Raw genomic sequence first — 20,554 nt, forward strand, 5'->3', positions numbered from 1 at the left:
TCCACAGATAGTTTGATTTGTCATAAGCTGTGGGCAGTACATAAACCATCTAAATAAATAAATGGTGCATAAACAGTCTAGGACAGTCTTCCCCAACCTGGTGCCCTCAATATAAATTTGAACCACAACTCCCATCAATCCCAGCCACCGTGGCCAATGATCAGGGTTGGTGGAGTTGTGGTCCAATAACATCTGGATGGCACCAAGTTGAGAAAGGCTTATCTATGGCAACCTTGGAAGAGCTAAGCTTACCTTTTGCTCTGCTGGTATGAATCCTCCCACGAACCCAGACGATGTCATCGGCTTTCTCTGCTGTCAAGTCCTTTATTCGAACCAACACACGATCTGCAGGCAATACATTACTTGGTTAGCTATTATATTCATGGGAAGGGGGAACAATAGCCATTTTGATGCAACAAAGCTACCCTGTAGATTTTATGTACATTTACAAGGAAAGCTATTTACAATGCATTTGTGGCAGAAATGAAACCTTGGTGGCAAGGGATGCCTTTTCCCAGCTTCAGTCAGTTCACCATCTCTGACTTAGTACTGGATATGAAGTCTGGGCGCATGTTTTCTTAACCTCCCATTTGGATGACAGCAATACATTATGCATGGTACCTCTCCCTGGGTATGAGGGTTTACTGTTTCACACACATACAGACACACATAGTTCTACCCCTTTGAATAATCTGACCAGTGCTTTAGAGGAGGGAATGGAATAGGTGGAGCAGCAAGAATGAATGGTGAGTTGAGTACTGTAGTGCTTTATATAAGGTACGCAAGTTCAGGAGTCTGTGGTGGGGGATAGAGAGAATATGAAGCACTGTGCATACAAAGATTGCATGTCATGGTCAGAAAATGAGAGGAGGGGATATCCATTGGAGTGGTGGGGAGTGGGGAAGACTATATGGCTACAGGCCGTCCCACTCACTGCCCTAGGGATGCCGTTGGTGAACGAACAAAAACCCAACTCATCCCCCGTGCCAAGGTCCACGCTGCTCAGTTTTATTCCATTTTTACTTAGCTTTTAAGATTTTATTTGATTCCTGCATTTTATATGAATTTATATTGACTTTTTAAATTACATTTTACGATAGTTGCTTAGAGATTTCTCTTCATGCTAAGTGGTATGCACATTTTATAAATAATAAATAATGTTGCCTTTTTAATAAGGCAAGCAATCTTGTAAACTATTAATATCTGTGTTAGTTGAAAACCACTGCTTCAGGTACTGGAGTTGGTCCTTTCTGTCTGGAAGCACAACTACCTTGTGTAGTACCATAGATGTCTGCTCTTTTCACACAAAGGTTTTCTCTTTCTCTCTCTCTCTCTCTCTCTCTCTCTCTCTGTCTCCTTCCAACTTCTGGCTTTAGTGTCTTCCTATTCCAGGCTGTGTCTGTTTTGTTAATTTTTCACTTTTTGAATATCTTCACAGCTATACAACTACTATATTATACACTGAGGTTCTCTTCGGAATAATTCTTTTAGGTTCTGCAGATTCATTTAAGCTTTTAAAATGATAAGATGACTCTAAGGAAGTTCTATGTGACGAATACCATGAAATCTCAGAGGTAATTCTGTTGATATGAATAAGTTTGGGAATGGTTAGAGGTAACCACTGCTCTTCCATGAAGGGGAGATGTTGTCTTCTCTAAGTAGTTTAGACAGAAAATCCTAAGCACACTTAACAGATAGTGTCAGCCTCACTGAACACACTGTGACTTACTTTCTAGGAAACATGCATTGGATTAAGCTGTTGAAAACAAATTACTCTGAAACAGGGATCTGTGGTAAAAGGGATACACCACTACACTGTTGATGTGCTTGAGGCAGAAAAATAAAAAACGATAAAACTGAGTAACAAGTTCTAATCCAATTTCAAGTTTCACCAATGCTAATGATAACTGAAACAGATCTGCTAAGCCTTAGTCAGACAGAATTACATCAACGATTTAAAATTATTACAAAGCTGCAATATTTTCCAGACATGAATAAAAAGGACAAAATGAGGTATCACCCTTTTCATAAGTCCCTAATGTTCAAGGCATCACCCAAAATGTGCATTAGATTAACTTTTTAAAAAATTGCTGTAGACATAATGGCCCAACTTTCATGAAAACCAGATGGCAAACACATTTGACTACATGTTCTGACAAGGTCCAAATAATTATTTTCAACTATTGCACTGCTTCTATAAAAAAATCAGAAAGCAACTGCTAAAGGGAAACATACTGCAGAAAACTATTTTTGCACAAGTAGGTGAAGTAATCTGTTGCTTTTCCTTAATGGTGTTTTTTTTAAAAAAGCAGAAGAAAATTCTAATAACTTGTTTCTTTAAACATTGAATCTGAATGCTTTCCTTTTCTCCAATCCACAATGGCAACTTAATCAACCTTTTTAAAGCGCTATCCAACTTTCTATTCCTTCCAACTCCTTCTTTACATGATGCAGTGAACCACTGCCCAATCTCCCTCCTCATGTTTCTCTCTCTCTCTCTCAAAAACGAGAACCAAACCTCTCAATTTGTTTCTTCTTCAAAGCTGCATTTTGCAAATGCAGCACAATATACATCCCAACGCATACGCGCTTGGATTACTCCCAGCTCGCACACAGAACATGACTTTTCAAAGGCTGGCATTATGTCCAAATACAAATTCATGTAGTGTAATATCTATTATGGACTTATCTGTAAGGCTGAACTGAAGCCATAAGCATGCCTACCCGGGAAACTGGCAAGTGTGTAGGAGTGGCTTGATGTATTTGTAGACATACACATAAACTATCTTATTAGCCCAAGTTAGTTGCTGGGCCACACCCAAGAAGTGAAAAAAGGCCATTATTAGCTTAGTTTTGTGCATATCTGATTACTTATGAGGAGGAGTGTGGAGTGTTAGGTGAGGGGTAGTACCCCTGGTGGGGGACACATCATTCTCTTTCTGGGATAGTTTGTCCCACCTTTGGTCCCCACCCTGAAATCATCTCTCACCTGTGGCTCCTAGAAGTCGTCAGCACGCGACAGCGCTCAAACCCCAGGAAATGGCTTCGACTGGCCAGCTAAACCAGGTGAGGGTATTTGATGGCTCTAAAACCCTCAGTGAGTTAGGGACTTCCCCTGCATGTGAAGACAGGCTTCAGCAGATTGAACGGATGAGACCAATAGTGGGCTCAAAGGTCAAGAAGGCGGTTTCTGCATGAGCTGTAGAGGGAAGTGAGGGGCAAATTGGGCTCGTCAAGCTGGGAAGGTAGCCCATCTAGGAGAAGGAAACCTCTGAACCTACCTTGTGAGACATATTCAGGAGACTAAAAAGCTAGGGAGCAAACCCTACACAAATCCGGAATGGAGTCCCTAAGATGGTTGGATGGGGCCTTGTACACCTCCTTCCGGCAACTCCTGTAGTTAAAATGGTGCCCAACATATTGCTCTGCTTTCCTTTTGACCATATCTACAAGGCTGAGAGGGAAGTCTTGTCGTATGGGCAGCACAGAACCTCCATATACACTGCCCAGCCTTGTGTCTCAGGGTGTCAGTTTGGTGCCAGAGGCACACAGCACTGTCTCTCAAGATAGACAGATGTTAACAAGTAGAGGTGTAGCCCTCCAGAAGTTGATGGACTTCAAATCCCATCATCCATGACCGTTGGCCACTATGGCCAAGGGGAGTTAAACAACTTTTGGATGGCTTCCCCATACTTGATGTATGCTTACGAGAAACCATGGCTGCAATCCTATGAATGCCTAGAAGTCAGTCCAATTGTATTCATTTAAATTTAGATCTGTAAGCAAAGATTCAAGAAGGAATCTAACGTTGTGCTAAGGCAATTGTTCCGTCATGGCAAGTATTCTGGCTTGCTAGACTCAGCAATCCCACCTCTCCTCCTCCCGTGTGCTATTCCAGGGCTTCTCCTGATCCCCTCAAAGCAGATTTTGGGGGTCGCAAGAAGGGGGGGAGCCCCATTTGCGCAAGCAGAAGTCCTTGCACAGGCATTCTGCAAACAGGGTTCCTTAGCTCACAAAGAGAAAGGGGCCTCTATAATTTTTGTCTTAATACGTGCCAATTGTTCTCTCAGAATTTTAGCACATAGCAAGTGTGACTGGATTTTTTGTGTCACGTGTTTAGCTGCAGTTCCACAGTATTTTGTTAACTGCAAGCATGAAGTGAAACAACCTCTTACCTTTTCCCCCTCAGACAGACTGGCTCCACTGCAGCTAGAAATGGTTATCTGTATATTGGACCTGACACAACTATCAGTACTATCTTGCAGATTGTGGTATTTACAACCCAATAGGTTTTTGCATGCTTTCCAGAATTTTGAAACTGACCTGGTTTCTCCTGAGACTGGATCAGCGGCAATACTCCATACCTTTCCTTGGCATAATCCTATAAAGGGGAAGAACAGTGTGTTATGCTAAAAGCTTTTACACCAAGTCAGAGTCCAAATAAGACAAAAACGAAAAACCCCTGCATGTTGTGTGCACAAATCTGAAATGACACACTTCATTTGAGCATTGCTAGCTCTTAATGGATAGCAATGTTCTATATAAGAAGCCAAGTGCTAAACACAGACTGGAACCCCCAAATAAGAGCCAATTTTCACTTTGCTTTTGGTAGTTTAGAATATGTACATCTCATCAAGTTTGCATTCATCTTTTATCAAGTTACTTTAAAATGTACACCACAAGCTAAATTCAGCACTATATGCTACGTGACATTCCCTTTAGTACTGATCATTACACATACACACACACACACACACACACACGGGAAAACATCATGTGAGTGACATCAGCCTAGGGATCAACTTTCTCAAACTACGCTTTTATCACAGAATGAGTTGAGCCTTGACAACTGTGAAATCACCATGCTTCCCATGCATCATCGCCATAACAGATATAAGCTCAAATAACTCAGCTGCAACCACCAGCTATAAACCTATGGGAATAGATTGCTTTTCGTGGAGGAATTGGACTATGGCATTCAATATCCCAGTTGATCTGCCAGACCCAGACTTCAAGTCATGGAACAGAGTTCATTATTTACTCAGGCTTGTGCCTAACAGGTGCACAAATGGGAATACAAGGAATGCAGTGTTCCCAGAATTTAGACTATATTTCCAAACTTTTTCATCCCATTTACTCTAGTGTAGTTTCAGATTAATAATGTGAGACTAAGAAAACACTCCAGTAACTAAATATTAAAGCTGCAACCTCATTATGTTTCAATATACTATTTGAGGCTCCGTCTGTGTAATAAATAAATGATCCTAATTTCTATCCTTGGTATCTCAGGAAACAAGAATCCAGTCCATAAAAGGTTATGCTAAGAAAGGTTACCTAAAGGATCAACCCCCCCATATGCCCCTGCCCAGCAACTGCGCTTCTCAGATGGGCTGCTGCTGAGAGTACTGCATGCCCCAGAGGTATGCTCTGGTTACATTAGAAACTGGACTTTTAGTGTTGCAGTTCCAGCCCTCTGGAATCAATTCCCAGCTGAAATTAGTTAAGACACCCAACATCATGACGTTCAGGCATCTACTGAATACATTTCTGTTTAAGATGGTTTCCCCTAAGGTGTGACCTAATTGATTATGAAACATTAACTGTGCATCTGTAGGAATGGTTCAAGTGTTACTAGAATTTATATTTAATCTTATTTTTGCCCTGTTGTACATCACTTTGATGGTCTCAGATTGTGAACCTGTTTATAAATTTGTACAATAGGAATGAATTAAAAACATTTGTTAATCTTTAGGAAGCCACAAGTCTCTTTGTTGTTTCTACTGCCAGCCGCAGTGGGCAATAATAGGCAAGCCAGAATAACAATGGGGTGGGGGGGCTAAGATAGTTCCACTAGAGAAATATTAGGATGGCCTCATCTTGGGAAATATATAGATAGAACTAGTTATTGCATTAGGCAATTCCAATTTTCCTAACACTGACATGAACATAAAATGTAATTACAAATGCTACCCAATCACTCTATCAGCTAAGTTTACTCAAGGATGGAATATATTTTATTTTCTCAAGCTACAATTGCTCCAGAAATCATGTGCAAGGAATTTTCTACTAACAGAAGGAAAGGGGTTGATTTTTGTCCTGTACAGCCCAAAAACCTCCTCCAGATCACTGGAGGACCCTCTGGAACAGCATGGGAGGTGGAACATCAAATTGCAAAGGGAATCACCAAAATCTCCTCCCCCTTTCATGAGTGTCAGCATCCACAGGATCGCCAACCCTTCCACAAACCAAAGAGCTGATTCAAGCTGCAATGTACAGCTGCCTTTTATGGCTGTGATACTCAAAGTCTATTTGCATGAACAGAGGTAATGCAGCAGCTGATTCTCAGGGGACGCTCATCATTATTGGGAATAATTTTTGAGCTTGAACTAAGTAGTTTAGGCAGCAAGACTAATCCCACTTACCCACTGAATTCAACAGGACACTTCTCAGTAAACACAGTTAGGACTATGCTGTTAAATCAACTGTGGAGACAGTTGCCTGCTCCAAGAATTAATAATTACAATGAAAACAAATATAAATGATAGATATTTATGAAAGCAGAAGACACTGAAGATAATTTGCACATAACACAAATTATATAATGCATATTTTCTGCTAGAGGACTCATGTTCAAAGGTCTTCTTAATAAAAATGATATAGCCATAATAAATATAGGTGCTCAGAACAGATCACCATTGATAAAGAATTCAAGAAGCTAATCATGTTTCAGCTTGTTAGGACATTAGTACAGTGTACGTATCCACCCTGTTCTATGATGCAAGCCTCCTGTAACAGGCCCATATGCCTGTTCAGTGAGCAGAATAGAGGTTTTGACACCACAGGGCACGGGTGGAGAAGCTCTGGCCTACGGGCCAACCCTGGCCTCCCAGGGGCTGCACCTTGGCCTATGAGGCCCATAACCTGTTGTTGGGATACTGCCAGGGAGTCAGAGGCATCAGGCAGCCGTCCACGTCGTCACTGGACGAACTCCAGACTCCCATTGGAACAGTATCAGTCAACCAGAAATATCCTAACACACACCACCCGCCCATCAACTGACATCACTGGTGGTGGTGGGCAGGAGGGCAGGGTTGAATCCTGCATCCGCTGTCCAACCCTGCTCCTAGCAGGATGTCCTCCCGGCTCATCAGCTGAAATCTATTCACCCCTAACCCTGAGGAACGTGCCAACAATTGCACAGCCCCTCCATTCACCTTTCCATAAGACACCCCTTAACCTGAAGACGGACAATAATAGCCACGCACATGCACACCCCACTGACAGCAGTTTCATTTAAGGTTTGGCGACAAAGCGCTCACACACAAACTCATTGTGCTGTTGCTTCTAGCAAACAGGTCTTTCTGCAGTGTTTAAAAAATGCCTGGATGAGTGCTTTTTTTTTTTTTAGTAAGTTCGCTCCCACTGTGTGAGTGAGGAAACTCCAACCCCCCAAAAAAGTTGCTGCTCTCATCTTGCACAGCACAATGGGGGGGGGGAGTTTGAGAGAAACGCGTAACGGGGAGCTATGAAGACCTGTGTTACCTGACAGCGTCTTCATGGGGCAGGCGGGGGGGGGGTGTTACGTGCATAGGTATAACATGGCACCTTCCAAGCCCTTCCCAGTGGAGTTTCGCGTGAGGAAATGGGATTGGGGGGGAGCGGAGAGAAAACGGAAACGGGGGGGGGGAAGACTTCTGACCAGGCAGCGGGCCTTTGAAGTTTGCAGTCCGCCCCCTTGAAACCCCCCCTCTCAGTGCCCACCCCTCCCAATAAAGCAGTAGGAGACCCCACCACACCCCGCCCCCTTCGGAGACCCACATCAGCCGGCGGCTGCTCCATGGCGCTGTCTCGGTTCCGTTCCTGGTTCTTACGGGCGGCAACGCCGGGCATTTTGCCACCTCCGGCAATAAAGTTGGCCAGAGCCGCTTTATTTCTTTTCTTTGTCCCCTACGGGCTTCCGTACCACCCTTTCTCTTTCTCTATTTTCCTACCCCCCGACCCCGCTTTTTTCCTTTCCGATACTTGCTCTCCCCAGAGTCCCTCCGCGTGTCCGTTCACGCTGCTTCCGGGCACGTAAAGCACGCACAGGAGGACACGGCGGCTACGTCACGCGACAGCGCTCCCGGCCGTTCTTTGCTCATTCAACCCCTCCCTCCTCGCTCAGGGAGACGCATCGCGCGAAGCGGCCTCGTTCTCGCGAGCTTTCCCGAGTTCCTCCGCTCAATGTGTCCTCCCGTTTCTCCCTTGTCTTAGAAGTAGTCGCCTGTCGCAGGGGAAAGGCAGGCGCGGGAAATTCAGGAAAAATAAGATAAAGGGCGCCTAGATAAAACTGGCGGGGGGGGGGGTTGTTGCATTGCTCTCTCTCTCCCACTGTAGGCAGTGAAGGCAGCAAACTTGGGTGGCTTTTAAAAGAGGGCTGTGCAGATCAGTGCAGGATAAGCCGGCTATTGATTTGTTTTCAGCCGCATTCCCTCCGCCTTCAGGAATCGAAGGAGCGCTTGTGCTGGGCTTCTTGTCAGTCTCCTATAAATCGGAAGAGTTGGAAGGGGTCACGAGGTTCATCCAGTCCAGCCCCCTGCAATGCAGGAATCCTTCTACCCAACGTGTGGCTCGAACCCGAGACGCTGGGATTTAAGAGTCTCATGCTATGCATGAGCTATGCAGTTGGCTGCTTTGAAAACAGGATGCTGGGCTGTTGGCCTGATCCAACAATGGGACGTGGTCGCAGGTGGTGCTGTGATCTAAACCACTGAGCCTCTTGGGGTGCCAATCAGAAGGTCATTGGTTCAAATCCCCGTTATGGGGTGCATAGCTGTCAACTTTCCCCTTTTCTTGTGAGGAATCCTATTTGGAATAAGGGAATTTCCCTTAAAAAAAGGGAAACGTTGACAGCCATGATGGTGTGAGCTCTCGTTGCTCGGTCCCTGCTCCTGCCAACCTAGCAGTTCAAAAGTATGGCAGTGCAAGTAGATAAATAGGTACCACTATGGCGGGAAGGTAAACAGCGTTTCTGTTTCACCCTGGCTTCCGTCACTGTGTTCCCGTTGCTCCAGAAGCGGTTCATTCATGCTGGCCACATGACCCGGAAAGCTGTCTCTGGAGAAATGCCAGCTTCCTCAGCCTGAAAGGAAGATGAGCGCTGCAACCCCATAGTTGCCTTTGACTGGACTTAACCTTCCAGGGGTCCTTTACCTTTTTTATTTCTCCACAAAAACATACGGTATGCTGCCACAAATGACTTACAATGCTGTATACATTATTCTTACTGTAAACTGCTTTGTTTCTTTATTTGTTGTTGTTTTGCAATCAAAACAGTATATAAATTTTGTGAACTAAGATAAACCTACCCACCCAGAAGTAAATGCCACTTTTTCATTGAGTCTTATTCCCAAGTAAAAGTAACTACAGGATTGGAGCCTAGAATTCAACATGACTTTCTTCTGAGTTGGCCTGCATATATTTGCAGTGAGTAGGCATATACAGTATAACCTGCAATGATAGTCATACTCAGAGTAGACCCACTGAGGTCCATTTATTTTAACAGGTCTGCTCTAAGAGTAATATTTGATACCACTATGCAATCATAACCCCACTTACCTTGGAGTAAGACCTGCTGAATTAATAGACCTTACTTCTGAATTGGGTTAGGGGTAGGATTGAGCTGTGAATCTGAAAGAGCTGCAAGACGAGAAGAAATTAAACATGCAACAACAAGACAGACATATGTGTGTATATATATCTTTAAAAGTGAAACTAAAACATGGATATGAATGCCCATTAATTTCAGCAACACGCATACACCTGCCATTGTGGTAAAACCCTCCTTACCAGGATGATATATAGCAGGATGATATATAAGATTACTGAGTCAGCCTGAGGTAAGGGTTCAACCCCTAGCGTACTTTGGTAATCTGCCAGTCCGTTTTCAACGTTTGGGCTGCTCCTATGTTCCATTAATTTGGACCAAGGGGGGGGGGCAACATCACAAGGGCAGGCTTCACCTCCAGCTGAATAAACAGACAATAACTCTATAGTGTGCCCATCCATGTATATTTGTATGCATGGAGAGGTGCCAATGAATACAAGCAAGGCAGGGACAGAGCCTCTCCCCATCCACTCCTGGGCTGGAGGTTCCCTACCCATTTCATAAAACCCAAGGGTTAGATCTAACATTAGTTGTATTTAGAGTAGACCTACTAAATCAACAGACTTAGTCATGGGCCTGCAGGGCAGCAATGGGCCATAGGATCTGGTATAGCTCAGCCCCTCACAGTGGTGTAGCGTGGGGGGTGCAGGGGGGGCCGGCCGCACCGGGCGCAACATCTGGGGGGGGGCGCACTCACACTCGCAGCTCTCTGCCCCTACCTGGCTCACTCTCTCTCACTGCAGTGCTGGCTGTGCGAATCCGATCCGAGCCGCTGGGTCACCGCCCACTGTGGAGGGGGTGGGTGCCAGGCGTGCGGTGCGGAGAGAGAGCAAGGGACTATCTGGGGGAGGGACAGTGCAGCGGCCGCCCAGCGCAGCGCTGAGTGCGGGAGAGAACCACACCAGAGCAGCCCAGGCAGCAGCAAGAAGAAGCTGGCAGCGGCGGCAGGTTAGGGGTTAGGGGGCGCAAATTACTTGCCTTGCCCCGGGTTAGGGGGCGCAAATTACTTGCCTTGCCCCGGGTGCTGACAACCCATGCTACACCGCTGGCCCCTCATACTCACGCATACAGAAGCAGACACCAGTTCTGTGGAGGAAACCTTACTTAGAGTGTCTGCGCTACCAAATGAGCTGCTGGTGGCGATAAGGGATGATAGCCACCTCATCCCAAGAGCTTTTGAAGAGGCCACTTTTCTCTAATATTACTGCTTTGAATAACTATCTAACTATTTAATATAGCTTTCGCTCCACTTGCCTGGAATAAGAGGATATTATTGCCTTTTGCGGCTAACACACAATCTTGATTCTAGCAAAAGCAGCAGCACAAGATTCGGTTGTTAAATAATTTGCCATTATCTGCTGAGTCCTGTCTCTTTTGCTGTGGGGACTCTTTTTTCCAATTCTTGGTAATTGCATAAAAACTCGAGTCAAATAGAACCTCAGTGAAGGGTAAATTAAATTAAAACTGAACATCTGGGGCTCGATCTAGTCAAACAATGGCAGACAAAGTGCCCATGCATGGAGTCCCACAGAGCTAAGACTGCCTTCCACCAGCACAAGTACCCGCTTTCCCTGTTGCCATTCACTGTAGTATCCCACCTTTGCACTCTGTTTAGTTTTGTGAGATTCTGCACATGTGTGCTGTGTACCGAAACCCCTTTTTTTAGTCCTGAAAACTCACATCTGCAGAATATGTTCTCCCCCCCCCCCATGGCTATAAATAATGCCTCAAGTTTTTCCCAGGAGCCACTGTTTTAATTGTTCCTTACTCATTTGACAAAAAACAAAAACAAAACATGTTTACGATTCCCAGATGTCCTGTATTTGAATGGAGCAATCTTTGTTTCTAGAACAACGTAACTCCATAGGACACAACACATTTTTCTTTCCATAGACCTTCACAGTGCCAATGCCACACCTCTACAATATCTCCTATTGATGAGTTTTTTACTTCTCTCCCCCCCCCCCCCCAGTATCCAAATAAACATGCATTTTGGTGTTAATTGCAATACAATTCTACAGCCAACACATTGACAACCAAACCAAAAAATATGAACTTCAGCTTTCGGGAATTGGTATACACACACACACACACACACACACTATTATTTTGATTGGGTGAAGTGAAATCAGCAAGGTTAAGTCATTTAAGTTCATTCATTTCAATGGGCTTACTCTGAGTGCAACTTGGTAGGATATCACCCATTATTTCCCATTTTTAATAGCTAATCAATGATGTAAGCAACATCTCCAGTCTCTCTAATAATGGGACTGGCAAGGATCTTTACTCAAACTAGCTCAATCTGGAATGGAAATGGATGGAGGCAGCAGAGTTCATCTGCTCTGCCTTCTGTTAAGTGGAAACAGTTGCCCTTTGAGCCATATTTTGTTTAAAAACCCAATTAATAGGGGTGCTACCTGCCGTGAACTTAACAGTGATGAGTCCAAATAAATCTGTTACACAGAGTTAAACTAGGCGGAGGAGCACGCTAAGCCCTGTTGAAAAAGCTTTAACACCCTCCCTCTCCATTCATAAGGGGATTGCCAAATGGGGGTGACATCACCAGCTGTCAATTGGACGGCCCCCTTGGGTATACACAGATGAAAGCTGTATTGCACTTAAGTAACAAGACATGACAGACCATGTGTGAGTGCTAAATAATTTATACTTCAGGCTATGTACAGTACACCACAAAGCCAAACTGAAGACATTTTGGCAGCTTGGGATTTAAAACAAAACTAATTCTATTCTCCCTTCCCCCCCCCAAAAAAAGGAGGGGGAGAGAAAGCAGTGCAAAAAATAAAAAATAAACAATAAACTAAGTGGATGAATTTAGAGGTTAGAGTCTCTTTGGGTATAAGTCCAATAAATGCTTGACAAGATGTGCCAAAATAAGGCCTATGCTATATTTTAATAAAACTCTTATAGCTGTGCTCTTTTGAAGTCTTATTTTTGAATTCAGCTATGGGTGCTTCTGCACTGCCTACTCATTGTTCTACGAATTGACACAATTTTTCATGCTTAAGCATGTGCACCTCCTAATTTCCATCATGTTGGTTTTTCACTTTCAAATCATGAAATGCTTTGTAGACAAAAAAAGGAAGTGATTGATAAATTGGTAATGCTACCTGTAGTAAAAAAATACTTCATTGTTATTATTCTGTTGCCCTTTGATGGAGGAAAAGGAGGTTTTTTCTGTTTTGCATATAACAATATAACAGGTGGAATGAAGAGGATTAATTTAATTAAATCCTGTAATTATGAGGGAAAACGCAGCTATTGGCAGGTATGTAACAAATTTATCAATTTTTGACTAAAACTTCCATCAAAGTAAACAAAACAAATAATGAATCCTTCCAAAATGGTGTAGGAATAGAATTTGCAGGAAAATCCAAATCCATCCTGGATTTTCATTTAGGAAGTTGCTACCCTCCGGATGTTTTTCCCCCCTCCTTCAATGGGAAACAAAACCTTATTCAAAGGATTAAATGAGATGGCTATTCTCTTTGTTTTACAACTTCAGTCAGAAGTCTTTTCCTCTGACAAACAGCGTTTTCAATTAATACACTTCTAAAACAGGAACTTTGAGGAAGTGCATGCCTGTGATAAGAAGCAAAGAGTATTTCTTTTCCAAAAGGACTTCACACAAAGAGGCATCCTTTTTCAATTAAAAGGTTGATAACAACGGAGGTTTAAAAATCAGGGTTCTGAAGGGCTATTCTGATAAGAAGCAAACCACATTTTGTGCTAAGCTGAGATGAGCGGTGCATTTAAATTGGAGAGAACCAATCTCATCAACACTTTTGGTTGCTATGAATCCCAAGGTCTTTTTAACAGAATTGGGAGCGGGGGACTCCAATCTTATATTTGGAAGAGCAGAGTTAAATCTAGCAATCATTACTTGAATACACACACACACACACACACACACACACACAGTGTGTGTGTCAAAAATATGTACAGCTTGAGATGTTTTGAAAATGTTCCCCATATTCTTTCTATAATACCAGGCTGTTTCCCTTTTGTAAAACGTTGGAAATATTTTATCCTAGTAATAAATTCACCAATTCATCCTAATCTCCAAGAAAATATAATATGTGTTCTTCAGTTTCACTTACAACACATCCCCCAAAGTCTTTCTTACTTGTGATAAATCATATGTGAACATGTGTACAGTTCTGGTTGCCTCACCTCAAAAAGGATATTGTAGAGTTGGAAAAGGTTCAAAAAAAGGGCAACTAAAATGATAAAGGGGATGGAGCAACTCTCTTGTGAAGAAAGGTTGCAGCCTTTGGGACTTTTCAGCTTAGAGAAAAGGCAAGTTATAAAATTATGCATGGCATGAACAAAATGGATAGGAAAAAAGGCATTTCCTTCTTTTATAACACTAGACCTCATGGGCATGCAATGAAGCTGAATGCTGGAATACTCAAGGAGAGATCACATCTTCTTGAAGGAATTGAGATCCTGGATGCTTCTGAAGCCTGATAGTGGTCTGCACCCTTGCTCCTAATTTCATTTTTGCATCACTTTGGCACTGCTAATGCAGCAGTCTGACTTCACCCCTGGAGGCATACTCCATTGCCTTTCAAGGCAGATAGAAGCCAGCAACAATATAACCACTCCATATGTCTTTTTGTTTTGCATTAATGATGGTGGCAAGGTGGTTATATTGTTGTTGGCCTCCATCTGCCTTGAAAGACTTTCCTGGAGTCCAAGCCTGGGCAGTGTGTAGGGAGATCTTGGGCTGCCAAGACAACAAGACCCCCCTCTCAGCCTTGCTGATGTGGTCCAGAGGAAAGCAGAGCAATACATCTAGCATCAGCTTGGCTGCAGGAGTTGCCAGAAGGAGGCGTACAAGGTGCCATCCAACCGTCTTAGGGACTCCACTCCAGATTTATGTGGGGTTTACTCCTTAGCCTTTTCTTTTCCCAGAGATATCTCACAAGGCAGCAGAGGTTTAGGTTCGGAGTTTTACTTCTCCTGGATGTACTACCTTCCTAGTTTGAAGAGCCCCATCTGCCCCTCACTTTCCTCTACAGCATATGCAGAAACCACCTTCTTGACCATTGAGCCCACTATTGGTCTCATCCGTTCAATCTGCTGGAGCCTGTCTTCATCTGCAGGGGAAGTCCCTAACTTGGGAGGGAGGGGCAGGTTGAGATTCATTAGCTACCTTACCTGGTTTAACTGGCTAGCCGAAGCTGTTTCCTGGGATGTTGCTGATATCGCATGCTGACGGCTTCCAGGAGCCACCGAGTGGGGACCAAAGGTGGACAAACTCCTCCATAAGGAGCTTGATGTGTCCCCCCAACAAAGGTACTAAGGTAAAGGTAAAGGTACCATCAGGGCCAGTCGTGACCGACTCTAGGGTTGCGCACTCATCTCACTCAAGAGGCCGGGAGCCGGCGCTGTCCGAAGACACTTCCGGGTCACGTGGCCAGCTTGACTAAGCTGCATTTGGCGAGCCAGCACCAGCGCAGCACACGGAATGCCGTTTACCTTCCCGCTAGAAAGCGGTCCCTATTTATCTACTTGCACCCGGGGGTGCTTTCGAACTGCTAGGTAGGCAGGAGCTGGGACCGAAGGACGGGCGCTCACCCCGCCGCGGGGATTCGAACCGCCGACCTTTCGATCGGCAGGTCCTAGGCTCTGTGGTTTAACCCACAGCGCCACTACCTCTCCCCTAACAGCCCTACTATTATTGCATCAATGACATTACCAAAACAAAACCACCCAGCAGTCTGGAAGGGTCCATAGTGATACCACCCTGTTCCTTAATTCTATGTATGCACAAATTCAATGGAAGTGTATACATCAACTAATAATAATAATAATAATAATAATAATAATAATAATAATAAAAAATCATGTTGGTGGCTCTTTCAGAAAAGAGACATCCCAGCCCTATCTGAAGATGCTAGGGGTTAGGGTTAGGAAGCTTTTGCATGCAAAGCAGGTGCTCAAGCACAGAACGATAAACACTAAAAGTGGTGATGCAGAGAGCTAAGAAGCAATATCTAAGATGTACCGGTAGGTTATCACATTTACAATATACTGGAATAATTGTGCAAAAAGAAGGGGGCTGCTGTTGTTACCAAAGCAAACCTAAGAGGTCTTTTTGTGTGTGCGCACATTGTATTAGACTATGGAATGACAGTCACACACAAAAGTCTCGCAGCAAGAGGACTGAGCGATTCCTGGAGGAAATAAACGTTATCCTGAGAACAACAGCTGAACCAAAATCCCATAAGCCAGGAAAAACAGCTACACAATTACACTAACAGGTGGCTGGTTTCAAAACAAATTTCAAGGTCTGACAGCTCTGTGCACCTGCTATAGGCTGCTTTCTTTTTAAGGGGTTGACTTTGGCATGATCCATACATAAAAAACTATGGTTTGTATTAATAAGAAAAGCCACCCCTGCATTCGAGAGACGATAAATGTCTAGAATTAGCCAATAGGCAGTTTCCCTAATTTTACATTCTGCCTTAGTGCAAAAGTAATGTTGGAGCCAGAAGTTGTTAGTGTCAAACTGAGGGATATAACGAGCAATTTCTTTCACGATCATGAGCACCAGAAAATTAATCCCAGTGTTCAGGACAGGCAAAACTATAACAAGGGCTATTTAATTCTGAGCTCAATATCTGAATAATTTTAGGGCAAATTTAGGACGTTTTAAAAGTTATTTTAAATTTGGGTATGCCTTTTCTCTCTCCAGTGCAACTATAGATCAGGGTACACTTTTTTTGTTTCTACTTTGGCCAAGGAATAAAATTGTTTTACCCACTTTCTCAGGACTGTCTGGCCCCATCACCTGGTATCTTTGGGAAGGTGCTGGGGCCACAGCACCCCATCAGGAGCCATTGCCTGGGGCCCCACTTAAAAAACCCACACTACTCGGTGGTTTGAGTAATGATCCAGCGCTTGGGCCCAGGTCCCATTTTAATTTCCCGCAACTCCCTAGGCCAATAAACAGCAACATGAAAGGATGATATGACTTAAAGCATAATCTGGGCTGCCATACCAAATGAGTTTATTAAACAATACAATTTTCTTCTTAAAAGCTCCCCACTCCCCCGTTGCCAATATCTTGTCAGTGCTTGAGAAGTATTTGTCCCTGTTTTCCCTCAGATCCAAGGTTGTAACTTCATGTAACACTTTGGCCATTGCTGGCCATGCCATTAAAGGTAAAGGTACCCCTGACTGTTAGGTCCAGTTGCGGACGATTCTGAGGTTGCGCACTCATCCTGCTCTATAGGCCGAGTGAGCTGGCATTTGTCTGCAGACAGCTTCCGGGTCATGTGGCCATCATGACGAAGCAGCTTCTGGCGAACCAGAGCAGCGCACGGAAACGCCGTTTACCTTCCCGCTGGAGCGGTACCTATTTATCTACTTGTACTTTGATGTGCACTTTGCTGGCCATGCTATTACCCACTGTAATTACCCACACTGTCATTGCCAGGCATTAGCCAAAATAAAGGGAAAAGAACCATCTAAATTAGCCCTGCTTGAGGCAAGCTACACCCACCTGTCAATCACCTGATGTTATACAATGTTAGGCAGGAGACAGTTAAAGGGATCTTGTATCTCTGATCTAAGCATTAAGACAGACAATAAGCCCTCTATGATAGTAAAAGGTGGCAGAGGAATCTTTTATTTCTTATCTTAATGCTAAGCATTAACTGTTGGGAGGTTGCAGCACCTTCTGTGGCTGTAGAGACCAATATGGGAGAGACATGTTTTGTTGCAGCTGAGGCAGTAGAAGGCATCTGGTTGTACTAATGCAGATGCACCATGGCGTTTCTTCTCTTTTTGCTCCTCCCAGTGGTCATTCCTCCTCTGGTCACTGCTATGGAGACATGCAGCTGTAAGATCAGGCACCAGCCCTCTGTCTTCCTGCTCTTTGACAGTAAAAGGCAGCATTTCTCCCCATGCCCACACCAACACTGTGATTTGTTAAAGGTACTGTGAGGGGTAAACTACAATGCCCAGAATTCTTTGGCAGAAACTATAAAAAGCAGAGACATCACCTTGCTGACAAAGGTCCAAATAGTTAAAGCTGTGGTTTTCCCAGTACAGTGGTACCTCTGGTTACGTACTTAATTCGTTCTGGAGGTCCGTTCTTAACCTGAAACTGTTCTTAACCTGAAGCACCACTTTAGCTGTTGGGGCCTCCTGCTGCCGCCGCACAATTTCTGTTCTCTTCCTGAAGCAAAGCTCTTAACCCAAGGTACTATTTCTGTGTTAGCAGAGTCTGTAACCTGAAGTGTATGTAACCTGAAGCGTATGTAACCCGAGGTACCACTGTAGTGATGTATGGAAGTGAGAGCTGGACCATAAAGAAGGCTGATCGCTGAAGAATTGATGCGTTTGAATTATGGTGCTGGAGGAGACTCTTGAGAGTCCCATGGACTGCAAGAAGATCAAACCTATCCATTCTGAAGGAAATCAGCCCTGAGTGGTCACCGGAAGGACAGATCATGAAGGTGAGGCTCCAATACTTTGGCCACCTCATGTTGGGAAAGATTGAGGGCACAAAGAGAAGGGTACAACAGAGGACAAGATGGTTGGACAGTGTTCTCGAAGCTACTAACATGAGTTTGACCAAACTGCGGGAGGCAGTGGAAGACAGGAATGCCTGGCGTGCTCTGGTCCATGGGGTCACGAAGAGTCGGACAGAACTAAACAACAAAAATGTGCTTTAAATGTATGGGGTGGATGTGAGCTGGGTTAAAGTGAACCTTCCAAGTGTCCCTATTTTCCAGGGACAGTCCCAGATATACAGAGGCCATCCCAGTTTCTGATTTGATCCTGGAATGTCCAACTTTTCCTTAGGATGCCCCTATTTTCCTCTGAGAAATATTGGAGGGTATGGAGTTATCCAACTCCAGAGCCATCTGAAGGCAGCCCTGTATAGGGAAGGGTTTTTTATAAAAATGTTTTTGTATATGTTGGAAGCTGCCCAGAGTGGCTGGGGCAACCTAGTCAGATGGGTGGTGTATAAATAGTATTTTTTATTATTATGGAATAGGACGCCCCTATTTTCATCAGAGAAATGTTCAAGGGTATGGTTAAAAGTTGCCACTGACTACGCAATCAACAGGGAACTGTCCCAACTCACTGCTGGAAAGCATCCACATATGTTAAAAGTGTTTGCAAAATATACACTGGTTGCATTCAGACATTGCATTTTTAGGTGTACATGCTAAGGGCCAGTTTGTACTTATGCTTATCAGTAGTGAAGTATATTTGGTATTAGGCTGTCAGTCTCTGCAGTATTGAGATATTCACATTTCTTTGCTATTTAAAGCAGGCTGAATGCAGATTTTTTCCCAAAGTATTTTGAACATTGAATTTGAATTAGCTTTCTGACGTTGCCCAAAGCATCTAGGAAAGCATAAGTGGAACTGATCCCATGAGTACATTAGGCTTAAAAACCTATTAAGGAAACTTAACTATTAGCTAGTAATGCTTATTATTCACATAATTTGTTCACAGACCGGAAGACCAGTGCGATTGAACCAGAGAAACGTGAACCAGAGAGATGTAGAATTATTCAGATCTGCAAAACTATGGTAGTCCTCTGTGATCTCAGGAAGGATTTAATTCCTTGAACTTAAATTCTACTGTATTGCAAAGGTCACTGTGCAGTCATCAAAACACTTTCCATTCTAAGTGCTTGGAGCGCTTTGTGCTTATGAAGGAGCTTGACTTCTTCCTGTGAGATGTCAGCACTTCCTCTGGTGGTGTTGGGTTCATAGCTCCCTGAGCCATTAGGATTTTGGAAGTATTTCTGTAGCTTTTGGCAAGGAGAAGAGTTCCATCTCCTCAGTTCACACAATTATGAAACGCATATGCCCAGGATAAATGATCATTCCAGCCTCATTACCTGAACAGCTTGATGAAGTTTGTGGAAGATGGGACAAAAATTAGAAAAACAGGTGGGGGGAAATGGTCCAGGAGACTTGATGTAAAAAGTACATGCTGCACAAATGTCTACTTCTGAATATCATGCTCCCTAGGGTCTATTGAACGGCAGAGTACTATTTGCATATGCATTTTGAATTAGCTTGTTGCAGGTCAGGAACTGCTAAAATTATACCTTACATTTAACACGTGTGTGTGTATGTGTGTGTGTGTGTGTGTGTGTGTGTGAGAGAGAGAGAGAGAGAGAGAGAGAGAGAGAGAGAGAGAAAGGGCAACAGGACAAAAAAAGTACACCCTGAAGTAGAAGCATACAAAAACACAGAACACAAAATGTGTAAGAAGCAAAATTACTATAAGGGTACCCACAACTAACACCAGTGGGATGGGGGGGGGAGTTTGAAGGGCATGAGGAGGAGACAAAGGGCCAAATAAGTTCAATAATTTCCCCAAACAAAATCATACTGGGCTGTAATGAGACAACCCATTGTGTGAGTAGAATCTACCTGAAGTGCTGTGAATGCAGAGAAAACACTAGGGATATGGTTTTCTTGGAGAAGCTAACTCATGAACTCAAAGTCACCATAAGATTTTATAGTCATAAGGGAGCCCTTTCTTTATCTTACATGATGATAGGCTTTTAGCCTGTACTGGATTTTGGGACACCTGCACTTTGATACTAGCCTTGTCGCTCCTCAGGAAAGATTACACTTTACTTGACGTGGTTTGGCTCACTATGGGAAGGAAACGGAATAAATAGAACTGGAAGTGCCAAGGTCACTTTTAATAGCACACGAATTACTTCTCAACAAGCTTCACAATTGCTTTGTTTCTTCCTCCCTGTAACATTATAAACAGGCATCGTCAAAGAAAACTAAAAAAAAACCCCACACAAACACAAGGAAGCTGCAGAAGCTCTTAAGAAAGGACAGAAGTTGGCCAAAAGGGTTCACTGAGAATCCCACATTGTCCAGCAAGTGC

The 20,554-nt window shown here is 43.7% G+C and overlaps 1 protein-coding gene across 1 annotated transcript in view; it reads right to left on the bottom strand.

Annotated features, from left to right (window-relative positions):
- The window catches only part of DARS1 (aspartyl-tRNA synthetase 1), a 50,484-nt gene extending 42,301 nt beyond the window's left edge, over positions 1-8,183 (bottom strand). Inside the window, exons 1-3 of the mRNA XM_083494328.1 lie at positions 7,819-8,183; positions 4,324-4,381; positions 253-345 (exon numbers count right to left, since the gene is read on the bottom strand). Coding sequence (XP_083350454.1) covers positions 253-345; positions 4,324-4,381; positions 7,819-7,890 — 223 coding nt within the window. The 5' untranslated portion in view covers positions 7,891-8,183. The remainder of the gene's footprint in view (positions 1-252; positions 346-4,323; positions 4,382-7,818) is intronic.
- Between the last annotated feature and the right edge of the window lie 12,371 nt (positions 8,184-20,554).

This window comes from Podarcis liolepis (assembly GCF_965112155.1).
Source record: "Podarcis liolepis genome assembly, chromosome: 1".
Taxonomy (NCBI): domain Eukaryota; kingdom Metazoa; phylum Chordata; class Lepidosauria; order Squamata; family Lacertidae; genus Podarcis; species Podarcis liolepis.